This window comes from Rhinolophus ferrumequinum, chromosome 5, assembly GCF_004115265.2.
Source record: "Rhinolophus ferrumequinum isolate MPI-CBG mRhiFer1 chromosome 5, mRhiFer1_v1.p, whole genome shotgun sequence".
NCBI classification, from domain to species: Eukaryota; Metazoa; Chordata; class Mammalia; order Chiroptera; family Rhinolophidae; genus Rhinolophus; species Rhinolophus ferrumequinum.
Window position 1 is genome coordinate 12,255,394 of NC_046288.1, and position 20,749 is coordinate 12,276,142.

Here is a 20,749-nt window from a genome sequence, read left to right on the forward strand (position 1 = left end):
GCCAAGATTCTCCCTACTACACCCACCAGCCCTCGAGGTGGATTTAGACCTGTGTCTCTCAGAGTTTGTTCTTTGGTCATCACCAGTCCCATGAAGATGCCCTAACCCCTAAAAAGTACAGCAGTCAATGAGTTTGGGGCACAACCGTATCACCCCCTAAAGATCCACCATGCACATTCGCATCTTAAAGGCTCTGAGACGTCTTCCAGCAGGGCAAGTGTTCGGCTTTGTTCAGTCCAGCATTTCCCAAACTGCTGGATGCTGACCCTGCCTTCCTTGTAGCATCTCTAAACCCTGCAGTGTTTTGCACAACCTGCAGGTGTGGCGGGAGGGGAGTGAAGTATTGATAGACTGTGAGATTTTGAACACTGGAGTAACTACAGATTTATTCAGAGAGGAGAAAGATGAAAATATAGGACGTAGGGTCGTTCGGGACATGGTATAATTAGGAGAAAACATTTTATGCTTTAAAACCAATTCTAAACATGGTTGGTTGTTTTTATACTGATTTGCTGCTAATAATGTTGCCAACATCAACTTTATTAAACTCAGAACGCTGAATTTAAGTGTATCATACCTTCTGTTTGTTTTCCAGGACACTGTAATTTATGATCGACTGGCGGAGACTTCAAAATACAAAGACATTACACTAAAACATTTAGAGCAGTTTGCTACAGAAGGTGAGTGTAATATGGCCATAAAGCATGATTGAAATAAAAAGAAATCATGGACTACTGATATCATTGTTATTATTTTAAGATTCCTAAAGCAAGATAACAATTCATGTTGATAATTAATATACATTATACTATATGCAGTTCCCACCCGTTATTTTTATTTTGGTTTCCTTTTTTTTATTAAAATTTTAAGAGGCTTTGTTCCTCCAATTTTAGGAGCTATAGGGCGTATAAATCTGTTCACTTTTTAGAATGGACACTATTTACATTAAATACTTTACTTTGTATCTCAAGCAATGCAGAAGGAAAAGAAACGAGACAGAGACCTGGGTATTCTAGTCTGAATAAGAAAGAGGAGAAGAGAGGGTGGCTGATTAGCTCAGTTGGTTAGAGTATGGTGCTGATAACACCAAAGTTGCCGGTTCGATCCCCGTATGAGCCACTGTGAGCCGCGCCCTCCTTAAAAAAAAAAAAAAGAAAGAAAGAGAAGAAGTAAATAAACTTATATAACTATTGAAATAGTTATGCGTTTAGTTTCAATTCGAGACTTTCTATTAAGCCCTTAACACATGCCAGGCTCTGTGTGCGGCCTGAGCATCTGTGGTAAACATACTGAATCCTGTCTGTTTGTCCTGCTGAAATAACACGATCTGTACAACAAAACCATGCATAGTCCAGAGAGATGATCTAGAGTGGATGAAAAGAAGTGAGAATTGTGAAACATTAGGGTCATAATTTATAGTCTTATCTCTAAACTTAATAAAAATGGCCAGAGCTATATCTAAATCTCCCATCTAAGTTTTCACTGTTATATTCTTGGGCTGGAACTGTTGCCAGTGGCACCAAGCCTGACCTCTGATCAAATCCTTTTTCCTCTTAATCCAGTCTTCAAAAAGATAGGAATGTTTCAAAGCACTAGGTTTTGAAAAGCGAGGACTTAAAGACCCTTCTCCCAGTTCTCTAAAAATGCAAGAACATAGAAAGACACATGTCCGTAGGGTTCAGATTCCTTAAGGCGCAACCACAGACAGGCTTGGCAGGTGTTGCCTACCCAGCATATGAAAGCACAGGCTCTTAATTAGTGGAGCATCTTTCTCTTCAGTTGTGAGGTTAGACATTCTAGCTCCTAAGCAGACGCAAATTGGCATGGCTTCCACCTCCACCCCATTCTTTCTGGTTCTGGTCTGAACAACACTTCTTGGCTATCCCGGGGTAAGTTCCCAGCCAAGTTTCCAAAAGAGAAAAACATGTCCTAATACTGTGTTTCCTCGAAAATAAGACCTAGCTGGACAATCAGCTCTAATGTATCTTTTGGAACAAAAATTCACATAAGACCTGGTCTTATTTTACTATAATATAAGAACGGGTCTTTAAAATAATATAATATAATAATATAATATATAATACCAGGTCTTATATTAATTTTTGCTCCAAAAGACCCATTAGAGCCGATTGTCTAGCTAGGTCTTATTTTTGGGGAAGCACGGTATAGCCCCAAAGATTTAAGTTCCTTTCTCAGTGATCTGGCAATAGACAACACACTGCTTTCTTGGAAGATAGAGTCCCCTGGTCACTTTATGTCCTATGTTCTTTGCTTCTGTTTCTGACACGTTCCCAGACCATATTTTACTTGACCTGAGATCACTAGCACCTAGTTATTCTGACCTATTTAAATGATCTTGAGCAAGGGCGTTATCTTCTTGGGGACCTGTTTAACTGCATCCTGTTTAACTGCATTTGTCATGGCTGACAGTCTTTTTGCCTCTTCCTTGTTCCAACCCATCAACTTTGTTTCTGGCTGAGGGTAGCCTCCAAGTGAGTTATGAAACTGACAGGCCCCCAGCCCTGAGAGCAGGTCCCCTCAAGCATCAGCTTTGGTGGTTTTCCCCAGGGCATTTCTGCTGGGTATTTGAGGGGGAGGGGTCACTGTTCTTCAATATTTTAAAGACTCTTCATAACTAGAAGTTTACAGGGGTAAAGAGCAATGATAAACACAACCGTATATCCCAGTAAGAGGAAGGAAGCTCCCCCAGTTGACCTCACTGGGGTCTCTCTCTTCCGTCCTTCATAAACATCTGTGAAGCCACTGTGATGAGCCAGCCACCATGCTCAATGCTGGAGTGACAGATGTGAAGAAACCCAGGTCCTTGCCCCTCAGGAGCTTTAAGCTAATATCGGAGAGCCACAAGGAAAACAATTTATGAAACATTGTCATTCAAACCGTAGCAGTGTTTGGGGATTTCTGCCTGTGGGGGCTGGGTGAGAGGAGGATGCTTCAAAGAGATGATTTTACAAACTGAAGCTTAAAGTAGATTGAGGGCAGATAGCGGAGGGGAGTAAGAGGGTGGCAGGAAGAAGAAGTGACCAGCATGGGAATGACCCTGGTATGTCAGAAGTGAATGGCAGAGAATGAGGCTGGAGACAACTGATGTGTGGAGAAACCAGCCAGACTTTGGGGTTTGAACTTTAACCTAGGGAACAAATGAAAGATTTCAAGGAGAGGCATAACCTGATAAAATTAGGATTTAAAAACAGTCACTCTAGGGATGGAGGATAGATTGAAAGAGTTGAGAATTAGAAGCAGGGTTGCCAGTTTTAAACAAGAGGGAAGCGTTCGTATATGTTTTATACTAAGGTTTTGTCCTACTTGAATTGGACTTCAACATACTGTTTCAATTAAATCAGTGTTTTCAAAACGAGACTTTGTTGAATAAAACTGAAGTGTCAGACTTCTGCATAACATTTTATTTTGTTTTTTTCGGGGGTGTATGCTACCTTTTTTCAGGGCTAAGAACTTTATGTTTTGCTGTGGCTGAGATTTCAGAGAGCAACTTTCAGGAGTGGCGAGCCGTCTATCACCGCGCATCTACATCTGTGCAGAACAGGCTGCTTAAACTGGAAGAGAGTTATGAGCTCATTGAAAAGGTATGTGGGAGACTATTTTGCTCGTATAGAAAGTTTGGTTTCCACAAAAGGACAATCTTTACTCAAGGAGCCAATAAAATAAAAATCAAAGTATCTTGACATACCACTTACTATTGAATCTCCTTGGGTCTAAGCATTGACAAATCTTAATACTGGTTAAACTTTTCGCTGACAACACGTCTCTGGAATGACTTTGTATCGATTTTGACAAATGCGTCACAATTTCGGATCAGTTTGGCTAGTCCAGCAATCTCCTTGCCACATATTCCATTGCTTGTGCGTCACTGAAGATACACTTGCCCTTCTCCACACACACAAACACGCGCACATGCTCATAAGTCACGTATGCACACATGTGTCTAATATGAAGGTGTATACTATGAAATACAAAATAATATAACATATAGCTTATGACTCTGTAGCTAATAAAAAAGAGTGTGTCAATCATTGTTCACTGATACAAACCCATCATTTATGTCACAACGGTAAACATCCTCATTTTACTATCCAAGGAACCAAGGCGATTCCACCCAAAGTGATGGATACACTATGATTGATGCTGTACAAGTAGCAAGAAGTCTTTCTTCCTTAATTAACAATAGCAAACATTTTTACGTAGTGTTTACTGTGTGCCAGGTGCTGTTTGTATCACTTGAATCTTCACAACACCCTTTTGAGGTAGATACTGTTAATTATCTCAGTGTTGTAGATGAAGAAATCAAGGCAACAGAGAGGTTAAATAATTTGGCTGAGATTACACAGCTCATAAGAGGGCGGGCCAGAATTCTCACTCTGGCTCCAGAGTTCATGCTCTTAGGCACTCAAGTATCTTCCTTCTACCTTTAACTTTCCATCAAATAACTTCATAACTACATAATTCCTTCAACTGTACTCATATTTGTACTGCATAGAATCAAGCTTGCCTGTTTGCTACAATGTACTTGATCTGGCTTTCAGGTAAGTAAAAGCCAACATTTTTTCCCCTCCTTCCTCTCTCTCAAGTACTTCCTGCTACTTCCTGTCTTGAAAGGCAGCCAATACCATGGACACCTCCCTGGACTTTATCCCCCTTCTACTCCCCACATGCCACCACCCCCAATATAATACTGGGAATATCTGCTCCAACTGCAGGTGTTTTTTTCTATCGTGTGCTGTTGCCATATGTGACTCTAGATACTGTTCTCCTGTCTCCTCATTAGATAGTGATCGCTTTAGGAGCTGGTTTGTTTCTCATATCTCCCTTATATTTGCAATTATTTCTCAGAAGACTTGTGATGGCATGTATGGTACCTTCCAGCTTGATAACCCTCTCCCCCCACCCTCAATTTAGATGTGCATAAATAGTAAAGGGCTTGTTATCCATCAACTTGGTGAATTTCTCTCTCTCTCTCTCTTTTTTTTTTTCCCTGACATTTTTAGATACGATTATGCCTTGGGGTATTGTATGGTGAAATAAAATGATATTTTATTTATGAGGCCATGATCCTAATCTCTTTCAGTCTCTCCAACCAGAGTCACATGTTATCTTAAAGCACTAATGGTATTGATTTTTAATCTTCTGCTTTTCTTACTCTTTTGAAAAGTAAAAAAATAAAATATTACCGTGTTTGGAAATTATTCCTTTACTCCTGTCTCCTTTTCTACATAGCTTGACTATAACGTGGCATTTTCTCCCATGATAACAAGATAGAATTAATATATAATAAGTGACAATAAAATATTTGAAAATGGATTCTAAACATTACATTTTGTTTCTGTTCAGGAATTGAATGTTTATTATGCCTAACATTTTAAATCTGAGTGTCCTGGTCTATAGATTAGGTTTTATAGGTTGAACAATGGTGGTGGTGGGTGTGTGTGTGTTTACTATCTGTTATCAAAGCCTTGTGACTTCCACCTTTTCAATGAAATAGATGTTCAACCTTTTTCCAGCAGATGGAGATGGTGAGTCACATTGAAATTTAAGTTGCCTGGAGAAATCCATAACCTGTGTATGTATTTTTAGTTTACAAATTCAGAAGCCTCCCTTACAATTGCACCTAAAATAAATGCAAATGGGAATTTTTAGCTAATTCCTCATTCGATCGATATTATGAATCGATCAGATTCATAATATATATAGCAGATAAAAGTAATGCTACTCTAAAGAGTGGACACGGTAGGGAGAAGCCCCAGTTGGCTCTCCCATCAGCCCCTACCAGCCCTCCTCGTGTTCCGTGAGCAAGACTCTGGGGCTCCACTGAGCACAGTTTAAAAAACATGTAATATTCCATGTGGGTGTGAAGTTTTTGGGAAACATGCTTCTCAAAATTACTATAGGCATCTTGCCTCACTTTTTAAGAAAAGATCAAAACGTCACTGTGGTCCCATACAGGATGCTTCTGAACCTATTTGCGTTATTGTTGCCAAACGCCGTTGATGCATTAATGGTAGTGTTCCATTAAAAGATGTTCAAAATTTGAAAGATGTTGTAGAGTGTTGCCTGAAAACAAGAGTACTTTTCATATGTAACAAAATAAGTGAAATTTTTATAATATGATTATTATAATTAAGGTTGTTCTTTTAAACCCTGCTCTCTATCTTATCCCTGTAATATTTGTTCGAACAAGTAATTCAGGTGTTGAAATGTAGTTAAAGCCTTATCCCCTTGGGGACTAAAACTCATAGTATAACCTGGAAAAAATATGCAAACATCCACAAACATCCAAAAAGATGACATCTGTCCCTTGGTGCAGTGCTTTGTCAGTTTTCTCCCCCAGCATGGCTAAGCACTAAGAACGCACTCCCTCAGCCTCAGGGCACACTAAAGGAAAGATGACTTGGTGGGGAGGGGGTTGAAAAAATCCTCTGGATATTGTCATCCGTATTGACAGACACTGTTAGATGAGAGGATTTAGGATTTTCACATTCATCTATAAAATATCACCATCTCTGCTATGAGGTTGTACAGTTTGGATTCCAACCATTGCATTCAGATTCAGGATTTTAAAAAAATTAACTCTAATATTATGAGTTGTTTCAAGATGTTACTGAAACATCTTTTTTCAGTTACTAAATATAGGCCAAGAGGTGACATTTATTACTAAGAAGACATTCAGGAACAAGAAGATAGTTAAAATGCAAAAGGAATTATTAGTCATATCAGATACTTGAGATGTCTTGACCCACTTTGAGGAAAATGATAGCATCACTTTGGGTGTGTGGACAGTAATACTTCTTTGTCTCTCTTTATCACCAATTGAGAGAATTTGCATTTGTCTCATAGCGTCAGCACACTTGACCTGTTTACCTTCTTTAACCTCATTCTTTTGAAAGATAATGTGTGTGGACTTGCAATTTTAGATGATGAAACAACTTACACTGTTTGTTGGTCTATATTTTTAAAACCCTGATTTTTAAAATAAAATTAAGAATTAGTGTATTTGTAGTCAGTCAGGGAACATATCAAATAAGTAACAGAATCATTATGAAGCTTTACGCTTCATCAACAGTGGTTTCTCTGAAAGTTCTCACCTGCTTTGATCTGCCACTTTGCATTTATTCTAACATAGTTCTAAGACTCAGATTTTTTTTTTTTTTTTTTTTGCCCCATACGCATACTGTGCTGCTGGGTTCCTTTGAAAATTATTAGTACAGAGGGCTATGATCTTACTTATCAGGGAATATATTGTAATTAAACTGTTGCTTGAAATATGAAGGTGTGCCTTCGTGCTAAATATAATACTTTGAAATTTTTGTTATGTTTATTTGCTTCAGTAGAAAATTTTAATTATATCTTTAGCATTGCATAAATTATAAATTAATCACTTCTAATGTTTACAAAAGAAATTATTTATCTTGAGCATTACAGAAAACTGAGTGAGATATTATATACCTGTCTAGATTGGGTATGATTGAAGCAGTATTTCTTAATGATAAAACTTCTTTTCTTTGTCTCTTGTTATGAGGCATGAATTGCAAAATATGTTTTTTTTAAATGAAAAACTTATCTAATACTTTTACCTGATAAAAGTTTTTTCATAGATTATGGGACAGAGAGGATCGTTTCTGAGCTTCAGAGCAGAGGCATACCTCGTTTTTCGTGCTTTCCTTTATTATGCTTCGCAGATATTGTGGGTTTTGGGGGGTGGGTTGGTTTTGGGTTTTTTTTGCAACTTGAAGGTTTGTGGCAATCCTGCATTGAGCAAGTCTGTCGACGCCATTTTTCCAATGGCATTTGCTCACTTTCTGTATCTGTGTCACATTTTGGTAATTCTTGAAATCTTTCAGACTTTTTCATTATTATGTTTGTTTTGTGATCTGTTGTCAGCGATCTTTGATGTTACCATTGTAATTGTTTGGAGGGACCAGGAAGTGCTCCCGTGGAAGACCACGATCTTAATCCGTACATGTTGTGGGTTTTCTGACTGCTCCACCAACCAGGTGTTCCGGGTCTCTCTCCTTCTCCTTGGGCCTCCTATACCCTGAGAAGCAACAATATTGAAATTAGGCCAATTACTAACCTGACAGTGGCCTTAAAGTATTCAAGTGAAACAAAGTATCAATCGATTCCACAAACTTCATTGCTATCTTCATTTAACAAATTGCCACAGCCATTGTAACCTTCACCCACCACCAACCTGATTGGTTAGCAGCCATCAACATTGAGGCAAGACCCTCCACCAGCAAAAAAAGTAGTAACTCGCTAAAGACACAGATGATGTTTAGCATTTCTTAGCAGAAACGTATTTATTTAAGGTATGCACATTATTTTCTTAGACATGCTACTGCACAGTTAATAGACTACAGAATAGCATAAACATAACTTTTATATGCCCTGGGAAACCAAACAATTCATGTGACTCGCTTTATTCTTTGTGGTATTCACTTCATTGTGGTTTGGACCCAAACCCACAGTATCTCCGAGGTATGGCTGTCATCAGAAGGCTGTATTTTTGGTACCATCTAGCTCTCCTTTAAATCAGATAGCAATGTTGTGTTTTACACACATTTTGTAATTTATGATTAATGTATATCTTCTGCTGCACTGAAGCTGCATGTGGGCAGAGACTGTTTCGATGGTATTCATGGCGGTATCTCCAGTGCCTACCTGTCCGGCCTATGTGAATAGCTGAATAAATATTTGACACATGAATGAATGATTCAAGCAAATAAATTCAGAAGCTACATTTACTTTGTAGGTTTTGTTTAATGAAAGTCAGACCCCTGTTACTGACACAGTTCCTGCTGTCTGCACATTGAGGATGCTGATATCAGTGTATTGTCACCAAGGATATGTTAGAAAAGGGGCTAATAATTTTAAAGATTGCATTCTTTAGAAATTTAGACTCAATCATTTGAAAAAAAAAAAAAACCTATCTATCTCCCAAGTTATTTAATATGTGAATGTGAGAAGCACATGGTTGAAAAGATTCAGAAACAAATGCCTGAACACATGGCAGGCTCTGTTCTGGGTTCTGGGGTACAGCAGGCTCTGTTCTGGGTTCTGGGGTACAGCAAGGGAAAGGATAGAAACCTCTGTCTTTGTTTTAAGGGTGGGAGATTAGCAGTATACGTGTGAAATGGAAAATACAATTTCAGATAGGGCTCAGTGCCCTGGGAACTGAAATAAAGCTACGGAGCTCAGACAGTTGCGGTAGTGATGATTTTTACGTTATTTCCTTTATTCCTCCCCAAAATATGGTTGACATTTCTGGGATTTTTTTAAAGACTGCCTTGATGTGGTGTAATATAGGTCAACCATTACACTCAGTGTGACTAAGTACAACAGTTTAGCGTCCTTGGCAACATGTGGCAATGAGTGGTTTAGAGGATTCCTAAAGAAATATAAAACTTAATGGAAAACAGGACTTTTCTTGAACATTTATGACTGCCAAGTTCATAGTAACTTCTGTATTAGAATGGAATGCTTTTTCAGATAAAACTACCACTTCTATTCTTAGTAGCTGCAAATATCGCTTTCATTTGTACTAAAAAGTGAAATGTACTAGATAAAAATTTGCATGATGTGCTGGTGATTTGGTGGTTTAAAATTCCAGTAGTTTCCTATTTTACTGTTTGCTTAAGAACATTTGCACGTCTGTCAGCTCATCTACTAAGAAGACCTGCCACTTTTTGAGCATTTACTAAGCTCCACGTCCTCTGCTCTTTACCCTGATTGTTTAGTTCAGGGGGCCTCCAAAGTGGGGTACACACGATCATCTACTGTGTAAGCAAGAAGATGTTATAACTTCTGTTTCTACTTATGTTTGATCTTTTTCCTAATTCCTGTTTTTGCATTTTGCAGTGTACATAACTTATTGATATTACCAGAACAAATATGTTATACAAAAATATCACAATGTCAAAGGAGAGTACTCACCATTTTTTGCTGACATATTACACACACCCCCCAAAAAAAGGAGTTTGAGAGGACTGATCTAATTTCATCCTCAGAACAGCCCTGTTAAATCCATATTATTGGCCTTCCCTTGCTGATGTAGATATCCTTAGGTAAGTTCAGTTACTTGCTGAAGGACATAGATCCAATGGTGGGTAAAGTAGTGATTCAAATCCCTGTTCTTTTAATTCCATGTTATTCTGCCAGAAGGGTTTAGAAGAAGGAGAGAATGTGTGTAAAATGTTGCAGACGTGAAAAGTAAAACGTAACCAAGTGTGTATGTAGTTGTGTAATCACAGATCGGCACTTGGGGTTAGGAGGCATTGGTGTGTTCATAGCAGGTCCACTTAATGAACAAGGCAGCCTCTGTGCATCCTGGGGAATGGAATGTACTATATTTTCCTTTGAAACGAAAGTGGAAATACGTTTTTCATGATTTTCCCTCAATTCATCTCTAGAATCTTCTCATTTAAAGTATTTAAGATGTTGTTAGCACTTTAATCCCTTGCTTCTCCCTTCTGGCCTGATAGATTTCTTATTAGAAACGCTTCGTGGTAGACTTTCCACACTGGGTATTGCTGTCTTCTCATTCAGATAAGATGGATGTGTTGTTTTTGCAGGCTACACCCAGTCGCCGCTCAAATTCAAATTCTTTTCAGCTGGGTGTGTGAATTCTGGCCTTATTTGGTGAACGCTGGGCCGTGTGAGAGTTCAAATATGATTTCTGTGGTTCAGAAAGCACCAAGTTAAAACCTACTCCTTGGCCTTGAAAAAATTAACCAATTGCATTCTCCAGAATCAGGCCAATGAGCCACTTAGTCTGAGCCACTTAGTCAACGATTTAATGCCCTTAGTCTGAGTGGACTGGAGCCCAGCGTACACGGAAAGGAAAGAGGGATGAGGTTCTCTTCTTTTACATAAAACCCCACTTTTGTGTCGTTGAGAAGAAAAAGCACAAGAGTGGAATGGAGAACAGAGAGGAGCCCGGAAAACTTTGAGAGCCAATGCTCTCAAAGAATGACGGAATCTCACAGCCACCAGCACATCCGTATTCCAGGGTTACCGTACTTTGAAGGTAAAGAGGGGGATGATGGCGACAATAGCCTCTTACCTGGTCTTGGCCTCCATTCTGCTAAGCCATCCCCATCGCCACCAGTGAACTTGATGAAACCTAAATCGGATTCTGTCCCTCCCTTTCTAAGAGTCTCCCCCAGGTGCCCTTTGCCCTGGGATCCTCAGCAAAACGTGCAGACCCTTCCATTTCCATTCCCTGCCAGCTTTCCCAGCCTCCTCTTTTTCCTAATCTACTACTCACAAAAAGTTTAAAATGATTGAACCGATTTCATCTCTAGTAATACCTATCAAAGCAGTGTTTTTTAAATCCCCGCCGCACCTCACTTCAATTATTGTTTCCATATTGACTAGATGGCAACTTATCAAACACAGTATGCTTTTACATACCTCTGTCTTTGTACATGTGATGTTTTCTGTTTGGAATTCCTTTCCCCATCCCTTCCCATTGCTTAACGAACTCTTTGTTTAGGATTTAAGGTCAAGCGTTAACTCATGTCGGATGGGGTTTTTGAACCACCCAGACTAAGAAGATACCTCTTTCCTGTGTTTATCCTTTGTACGCACAGAAAAATTTGTGTTTACTTTTAAGATAGTTTGTAACATACAGTAATGTGATTATTTGGGAAGAGCACTGTTTCTCTCTGGCGGTAATCTTATATTACAGGAAAAAAGGCTTTGGCCATAGTTTAGAATCGCCAGGAGAGTTGAGAGAATGGGGGCCCGAAGGTCTAAGACCAGGCTAAGAAACAAGGATAGAGGTTGGACAAGGATATACGCAGAGCAGTGGGTCAGACGGAGCCCAGTGCAGGGATGGGCTTCGCCCAAGAATTCGCATCGGGGGTGTGCAAACTCCACACGGGCAAGTCCACCCGCTGCCTATCTTTGTAAATGAAGTTTTACTGGAACATAGCGCTCTCTCCCCATTTGTCGACAAATTGTCTTTGGCTATGTTCATGCTAAATGACAGAATGATGTAGTTGCAGCAGAGACTGGCCCTCAAACCCTAAAATAGTCACCATCTGTCCCTTTATGGAACAAAATTGTCCACCTTGCTGTAGATACCAGTTTTCCTAGTTAGTCCTCAAAGCCAGTAGCACCGTCACTGTTGCACACCTCCAGGCCTCACCTCATACCTACTCAGTGAGAAGTTCTGGGTGTAGGGCCCAGTGATCTGTGTGTAATAAACCCTTCAGGTGACTCAGAAAACCACCACTCTAGATTCCTGGCCCCAGGGCTAATGATGGGGCTTGATGACAGCCAGGCAGGCAGGGTCTAGGAGAAACATTACCTGTAAAAGGCAAAGGAATACTAGCAGAAGACAAGGCGGGGGTGGTGGTGTCTCCACCATCCAGAGAATCTCTGATGCATCTGAAGTATAAATTCCATAAAGGAAGGCACTCGCTGTTGTATCCCACCATCTCGCCTAGCTCTACCTGCGTGTACATTTGTGAGTGAATGAATGCGGTTTGCATGGCTGGAGCCAGATCCAACATGTGACTGGGGCCTGCACATGGAAACAGAAATAGGTACACCCAGGAGGTATGGCTCAGGAGAAGGCTGAAACCCATTCATAGCAAGAAAGTGTTACTAAAGACTGACGAACAGAGACATGTTTAAAAACCTGATAATTTGATAAAATTCTTAACTTTCATTGTATCTGTTTTACTTCCCATTTGCTTGCTGCCTTTGGCTGCATATCGGTTTTGCAGGTTTTGTTTTTACCATCATAGCTCAGCTGTACCTTTGTTTGACCTTAGATAATTTACTCAACCTCCCCGAAGCTATTAACTGAATTAATAAATATAAAGCACTTAACAGCCACCATCTCGTACATTTTCTCTGTTAAGGAAATATTTCTTCATATTCCTAGTCACAATCTTATTTCATGGTGAAGTAAAGGTTACCAATTACTACTACTATTTTATTTATATTTATTCCAATGGTAAAACTTTGCTTACGATATTACTTCGTCTTTAAAGAGACTTCTACCAAATAGTCCATGTTGCAATCTGAAGCCTAAGTTGATATGAGTTTGATTATTATACTTTTAGGAACACATCACAAACTTTTTTAAAATACACAACCTAAGCACTAACAAAATATTCGCTAATATGGAAATAGGTCATTTTGAGGTCCTGTTATTTAGCAAAATATACATGTGTTGGGAAAAAACATAATATCTAAATCTGTCATAATACATTTTGCCATACAGTTTTTAAATACTCTGTGTGAAGCTTTTTATCTTCACTAGGGTAGAAATTTTGCATTTATATGCCTTTTTTAGAACTCCACATACATTATCAACACGTGAAAAAGAAAATAAGATTATCGAGGGCTTTACTAAGTGAATAAATATTATTTCATGATTTTTCAGTGATAACTAAATCTATATTGTGTCAAAGAGTCATCAACTTGAAATCTTTATAACTTTTGGCATAGGGACATTTTGAAAGTAAAATTAGTGTTTGGGTTTTTTTTTTCTTTTTTAATTCCATAAATGCCATGGGAATTTTATCATGTTTCAACACTTGTTGAATATGTAATTCCCATAGTGCCCATTAGTGGCCATCTGTGTAAGGTAATACGTGTTTGGGATGAAATTGATTATGGCCTAAATACTCTTGTGTGATGATCAGGAAAAGCATGCAAAGTTCACATCTTTTTTCCTAATGATCATTATGTAGCTAAAGATATTAATTTCCAGAGGCAGAACAGCCTGTCACTCAAGATCCTAATCTCACAATAAATGGCACCAGAGCCAAAGGAAAGGAGGCTGCAGAAACTTCCAGTAAAATTAGTAAGTGCTGTACTGGGGCGCTCTTAGGATAAAGGGGAAATTAACAGGCTTTGGAACACAGCATTTCCTTTGCAGGGATCAAAGTGGACCCATTGCAGTTTTGCTGAATATTCAGCAATGTTTTATTACCCTATTTAGAAATTCCTGTTATCATAGCCACCAACACATACCACGTTAACCTTCCTTGTAACTTTTCTCAGCTTATGCAGTCATTTTATTTTTATTAGATTTGTGCACGGTAATGTATACCTATGTACTTGCTGAGCTCATTTATCCCCTTAGAGTAGAGCTAGGAAATGTACAAAGATACTTGGTTATGTATTTATAATGCATGTAGCCACACGTTGGCACTCACATTATCTACCCCAAGGTTTTATGAAACATTACAAATACAATTTTTTGGTTTAGAAAATTTTGAGAGCTTGTATTACCGACGTACTCCCATGATCATTTTAAAATCTTATCATGCCTTCTGTAGACTATGTAATATTGGAACACAGCTATATCCTGATCTTCGCTGGCTTGTAGGCCAGAATGACCTAGCTGCAAATGCCCTAAAAGCGCTGAAAGAATTGATAAAATCATTGTCTAAACCTTGAAATACAACAACTGTGATGTTGGCATAGTTGATGCTTGTTCTTCCTTTTCATTCTTGAAGTTCTTGATGGTAATTATTCATCAAGTTATAATAGATTTCAAATCTGCTTCCCACTAAAGGTAATAAAACAATATTGTCTTCTTAAAGAATGAAATTTGCCTTCCTGTCTTATGTTTTATGTACTAAGAAGTCCTGAATCAAGTGCTTCTAATAGCTGTATGAGTTATTTGGAATATATTGAAAAGAAAATGGGCTGGTATGCAGCAATTCTTAATAAAATTTAGGTTTTGGAATTCATTTTTTTGGTCATTCACTCAGCAAACATGCTGATATAAAGATGAACAAGACATGGTCCCTGCTCTTAAACAAAACTACCAGAGCCATACATTTAAACAGCTAATCTTAATATGACAAACTGAGATGTGCAAAAAGCAAGAGCAAAGTTCTATCAGCACAGCAGAGGGGAACACTTGTTTTAAGATGTAAAGGAAAGCTTCAAAGAAGCAGTTAAGTATTGAGTTTGGCCTTACGGGATGAGCATGAGCCGAGTTTCTCATGGCAAAGCAATAGAAGGTGTGTGTGTGTGTGTATTCATACACCTATGTACACACATACACACATGGACATACATGAGTGTATATGCAAGCCCATCTATATGTAAGCATGTGGCAAAGACTGTCGGGGGGCCAATTTAACACCAGTCCCATCCCCCTTCTGCCTGCCACCTCCACTATGAGGCTGGAAAACCTAAGACTAATAGGGTTGGCCATGTAAGACAGTCTGGCCAGTTGGCCATATCTGGAAATATGCTGAGGACTTTTAGAAACTTTTGCTTTTAAAATAAGAGACAGATACAGTTAGTATTACCCCCATTTTGTCTTCTCTGGGGTTGTTAACATTCTAGTTAACAGCCACCTTGAAACACTGAGAGAGATCTGGAGAATGAGTTGAGATATGGCTGACTCATCAATCTAATACCCACAGCCACCTACTTCAATACAACTTATTTAAGGAAAATTACATCTTTAGTTAAGCCATTGTACGTCAAATTTTTCTATATAACCCACAGCATTCCTCATTAATATACTCGTAAACTACACACACACATGCATTCACTCTTATATATATTCAACGTTATTTTCCATGCCTACCAAGACTTGGGACTACTTTTAGGCTTCCAGTTTGGTGACGAGTGAATATAATAGAACTTAGCATTAGAGGAAAATAGGAAATGGAATGCTTTCTCTGTTATTACCAACCTGGGCATTATCCTTAGCACTTAGTTTCCTTTGTATCTATTCTGTCTTTGTCTTATATTGTAAGTAAAAAATGAAGGCAAGAATGGAGAGTACGGTTGAGAAGAAGGATAAATGCTGAAGTGGATCATGCTGGAAGCTAGAGTATGGGAAAATGGGGTAAGACTGAGAGTCAATTGATTGTGGCTTGCAGAAAGAGCGCTGTTGGAAAGGGTGCCCAGCTAGTGAAAATGCCTGGTCACAGGATGGAAAGAAAGGTTTCAATCCTAGTCCTTCACTGCATCTCTGTGTATTCAGGACCAAGAACACCATTACCTGTGTACCTAACAGCCAAGGGATTGTTCTCTGTTTTCCTCTAATTCGGAAGATGAGAGTAGAAGCCATTCTTGTTTGTGAGAGATTAGATCAGCTTTCCACAAAGCATGTTATATTGGTTGTGGTCAGCCTTGTATGAAACATGCCGTTTAGTGAGAAGAGATGGTTAATGGACTCGGACCTTCTACTATGCAAATGTGAAACAGCTTGAAAAACACTCAACCTGTTCTTTTTTTATAGAGACTAATGCTATCACTTTATTGTTCATCATTTCTAATTGTATGTATCATGTGTGTACATTTCCTGACACTGCATCAAATTACAATTTAATAGAGTCAGCATATATCCTTATTCTTTTTCAAATAGGTCAGCAAGATTGCTACTTCACTGTGGGGATCTTCCATAGTATTTTGTTTCTTTTTCTTCTTTTCAACTAATTTTTTATTACCCTTTTCTACAGTGTTGTTGTAGTTGTTGTTGTTGTTTTTTAGAGTCAGTTTCTTACCTTAAAGAGAAGTAAGGTAAGATGGATAGCCTCAGTCTCATGCCAAAAGTACTGAATGAAAGTCAAGGATCCTGAAGAGAGAAAAGTCAATGGGATAGTTGTAATTTACACCAAAGTCCACGATGTACCATTAATCTTTGTTTTAAAAGCATATGCACACTTCAATTTTTTGTTCTTACAGAATCTAAACTGGTTTTCTTCTTAACATGTTTGCCACTTGTTTTCCCCAGAATCTTCAGCTACTTGGAGCTACAGCCATTGAGGATAGATTACAAGATCAAGTGCCTGAAACCATAGAAACTCTAATGAAAGCAGACATCAAAATCTGGATCCTTACAGGGGACAAGCAAGAAACTGCCATTAACATTGGTAATTCACCTAATTTAGACTTTAAATTGTGATGCTTTTTAACAGGTTGATACATTTTAGAAGATAAATTTAATATATTTTAATATTTGAAAGATTTGGTATTGCAATATTTCCATATTTGTATTATTGGGCTTATATATCTATTTATGGCCTCAGTGCCCCTTTAAAATTGCAATGGTTATATACACAGCCAAACATTTGCACTTGCAACCACATAGTACCCCTTCTCCCCTTTGTATCTCTGCCTACCCCCACATACCATCCACAACTGGCACATGTAGATAACATTTCCACAGTTGTCTCTGAAAGTCTAGAGACTGGGATTATGGCAGGCTGTGTATTAACACTTGTTTATGTGGCCAAACGTTACTTCTGAGAGAGGAAGTAAGAAGGTTGCCAATTTCCATTCATTCTACAGTTCATTCCAATTTTTTGGAAAGAGGTTAGGTTAGCTCGGTCTGCCATAACAGAATACCACAAATTAGATGGCTTAAACAACAGGAATATATTTTTTCACAGTTTTAGAGCCTGGAAGGCCAAGATCAAAGTGTCAGTAAGTTTGGTTTCTCCTGAGGCCTCTCTTCCTGGCTTGCAGATGGCTACCTTTGCAGTGTCCTTACATGGCCTGTCCTCTGTGGGTGTGCCTTCCTGCTGTCGCTTCCTCTCCTATAATGACACCAGTCCTGTTACATTGGGGCTACACCTTGATAGCCTCACTTTAACTTCTTAAAGGCCCTACCTTGAAATACAGTCACACTGTGTGTTAGGGCTTAAACATGTGAATGGGGGTCGGGGGAGGAACAATTCAGTGCGTAAGAGAGGTCTTACTGAGAAAAAAGTTAGTATTTGGTGTTAAAGGCCTATAGTACCAGTACTATGCAAGAAAATGTCACTCCTTTTTTTCCCCAAATTCAGTAATAGTAGGTTTCCTGAGCACTATAAACACTGATGTGGAATCAACCTCTGGATATTAATGATAATGAATTACGTGCAAAACTCTCCCAAAGTTGAACAATCTATTTCAGATTTTTTTCATCTGTTCACAGCATGAAACCACATTTTTAGAAAGTCATTATTAAGTATCATCTGTCTAAAGACATTTAGTTAATATTTCTTTTAGAAGTGTTAGTAATCACAGTATTCTGTGTATATAAAACTGCTACAAATTTGTAGTAAATTGATGTTAATAGAGGAAAATTAATTTTTAAAAAACCCTAAATGTTTAAATGTATAAGCCACACAGGTTGTTGATTTTGAACATATGTGTTATCAGTGGTGTTAGAGACAAAATGGAAAGATGTACAATAATACAGAATGCATTCGAGTTGGCAGACCTGAAAAACACAACTCTGATAAAACATGACTACAGGTAGAGGGAGAATACATGGTGGTAAAGAGTGACATGTGAGGAACATAAGAAGTCCTAAAAAATAGCTCAGGATATAGAGCCATTATGAAAGGTCCTACAAAAAGAAGAGTATGGTGATGGTTCCTGGTCACATTTATCTTTTAGAGTCTTGTTCCTAGAAAAAAAGTAGGTGAGATTCATTCATTCAGCAAATGGTTATGGTACCTATGGTGCCAGTTAAGAGCAGGGAACAAAAGCAACATCTCTACCCTCCTGGACCTAAGGAACAGACCATAAAGTAAAACACACAGTATATTAGATGCAGTAATTGCTATAAAGAAAAAGCAGGAAAGAGAATAACGGCATTGCACAGACAGATTGAGTTTTAAATCAGGAAGTCAGGAAGACCTTACTGAGCAGGTGCCATTTGAGGAACAACTTAGGAGAGGGAGTTTGTCACTTGGATGGGTAGGGGAAGCTGTCTTCTGCAGAAAAAGAGCAGCAATGCAAAAGGGAAGAGTAAGAAAAGAGGTCAGCCGCATAACGGAGCCCAGGTTTGTTGGGCCCTCCTAGGTCATTGTCCGGGCTTTGTGTTTCCTCTGAGTGAGATGGGAAACCATTGGACAGTTCTGAACAGGGGAAAGACATGATCTGACTTTCCTGTGAAAACAATCAGTTTGGCTGCTAGACTGAGAATGGACTCAGAGGGAAGCAAGTGTGGAAGCAGGAGGACCGATGAAGAGGCTGTTACGTGAATCCAGATGAGACATGGTAGTGGCTTGGACCCAGGTGGTAACAATGGAGGTGGTGAGAAATGGTTGGGTTCTGGATATATTTTAAAAGAAGAACCAGCGGGAGTAACTGATAGATTAGATGTAGAGTGTAAGAGAAAGAAAGGAATCAGGTAACTCCAAGGATTTTTAGCCCTAGTGACTGGAGGATGGAGTTGCCATTAACCAAAATTAGGAAGGCGAAAGGAGGAGCAGGTTTTGTGGGGGGAGGTCAGGTAGCTGTCTTTGACTATGTTAGGTGGGAGATGCCAATTGTATAGCTAAGTGTACGCTGGTACTAAGTAGGCACTGGGCTGTGAGAGTCTGGAGTTCAGGAAAGAGGTCTTAGCAGGAGATACGAGTTCCAGAATGGTCAACATTTAGGTATTTAAAGATGGGAAGAAATGAGATCACAGAGGGCCTGATTTCCCCGAAAACAAGACTTAGCCGGACAATCAGCTCCTCTAATGTGTCTTTTGGAGCAAAAATTAATATGAGACCCGGTCTTATTTTACTATCATATAAGCCCCAGTCTTATATAAGACCGGGTATAATATAATATAATATAATATAATATAATATAATATCATGCCGGGTCTAATATAATATAATGTAATACTGGGTATAATATAATATAATATAATACTGGGTCTTATGTTACTAATTTTTGTTCCAAAGACGCATTAGAGCTGATTGTCCAGCTAGGTCTTATTTTCGGGGAAACACGGTGGTATTAAATATGAGATCAGTCAGCAGTGTTGCCTGTTTTTCTCCAGCCACATCCAGCTGTAGGCAAACAGATTCAGAGTAAGTAGAGTTGGTTTAACCAGCCAGTGATTTTGTTTTGCCTCAAGTACAGCAAAGCAAGAGAAGAAAGGAAACTCGAGGATGTGGTGGCAGTTCCAGGGCAGGGAGATGGAGGTGAGATCAATGGTCTGACTGAGAGCCAGACAACCCTCCTGCTCCCTTCCAGGAAACAACTATCGGCCCATCTTCTGCTCTTCATGTTGATCATCATGAAGGATTTCCATCCACATTTATTAGTTTTCAGGACGTTGAGAAGCATTACTACAGGCTCTTTCCACATTTGCTTATCAAGATAGCAGCAACACACCAAGTCCTGTCCTTGTATCATATGCCTCCTGTAGCAAGCAAGACCATTTCTTTTTAAACTTCCTGCAAACCTGGAAAAGATCTGACCAGCGTCTTCCTAATAAAACAGATACAATTTTACCTAATAAAACAGATTAAAAATAAAATTTAGGTATTTTTATAGTATTATTACTTGAACATCTCCACTTCATCTCTCTAGAGAAATTAATTACATCAATTAATTTACTCTGTTTGGACATAGGACACTCCTGCAAACTTCTGAGGAAAAACATGGGAATGATTGTTATCAATGAAGGCTCTCTTGATGTAAGTAAAATTGTCTTTCTAAAAGCTCCTTTCACCACTTTATCAGCTTGTAGTATTCTGTCTTCTATTCAGATAGTTGTGAAAGTATTTTCTCTTTCTGAGGTTAAAAGATGCCTTACTACTGTTGTTCTGTAGCATAACGTACACTGTTGTAAACCGCAGTGACATAAACCGATTCCAGTTTAGTGTCTGTGACAACTAAAAGAAATTGCTTCAAGTTGTGAGACAAAATAGCTGCATTGTGTCAAGTGGTTACTGAGTGGTTACAACTTGTTTGTAGCTATCAGGGTATTTTCTATATTAAGCATTTAATATTC

At 38.8% G+C, this 20,749-nt stretch overlaps 1 protein-coding gene across 7 annotated transcripts in view; it reads left to right on the forward strand.

Moving 5' to 3' along the window:
* The window catches only part of ATP8A1 (ATPase phospholipid transporting 8A1), a 214,387-nt gene that overhangs the window by 108,614 nt on the left and 85,024 nt on the right, over positions 1-20,749 (forward strand). For all 7 annotated transcript variants that reach the window (XM_033105824.1, XM_033105825.1, XM_033105822.1 and 4 more), the window contains 4 exons: positions 596-680; positions 3,463-3,602; positions 16,757-16,895; positions 20,368-20,432. In XM_033105824.1, coding sequence (XP_032961715.1) covers positions 596-680; positions 3,463-3,602; positions 16,757-16,895; positions 20,368-20,432 — 429 coding nt within the window. The remainder of the gene's footprint in view (positions 1-595; positions 681-3,462; positions 3,603-16,756; positions 16,896-20,367; positions 20,433-20,749) is intronic.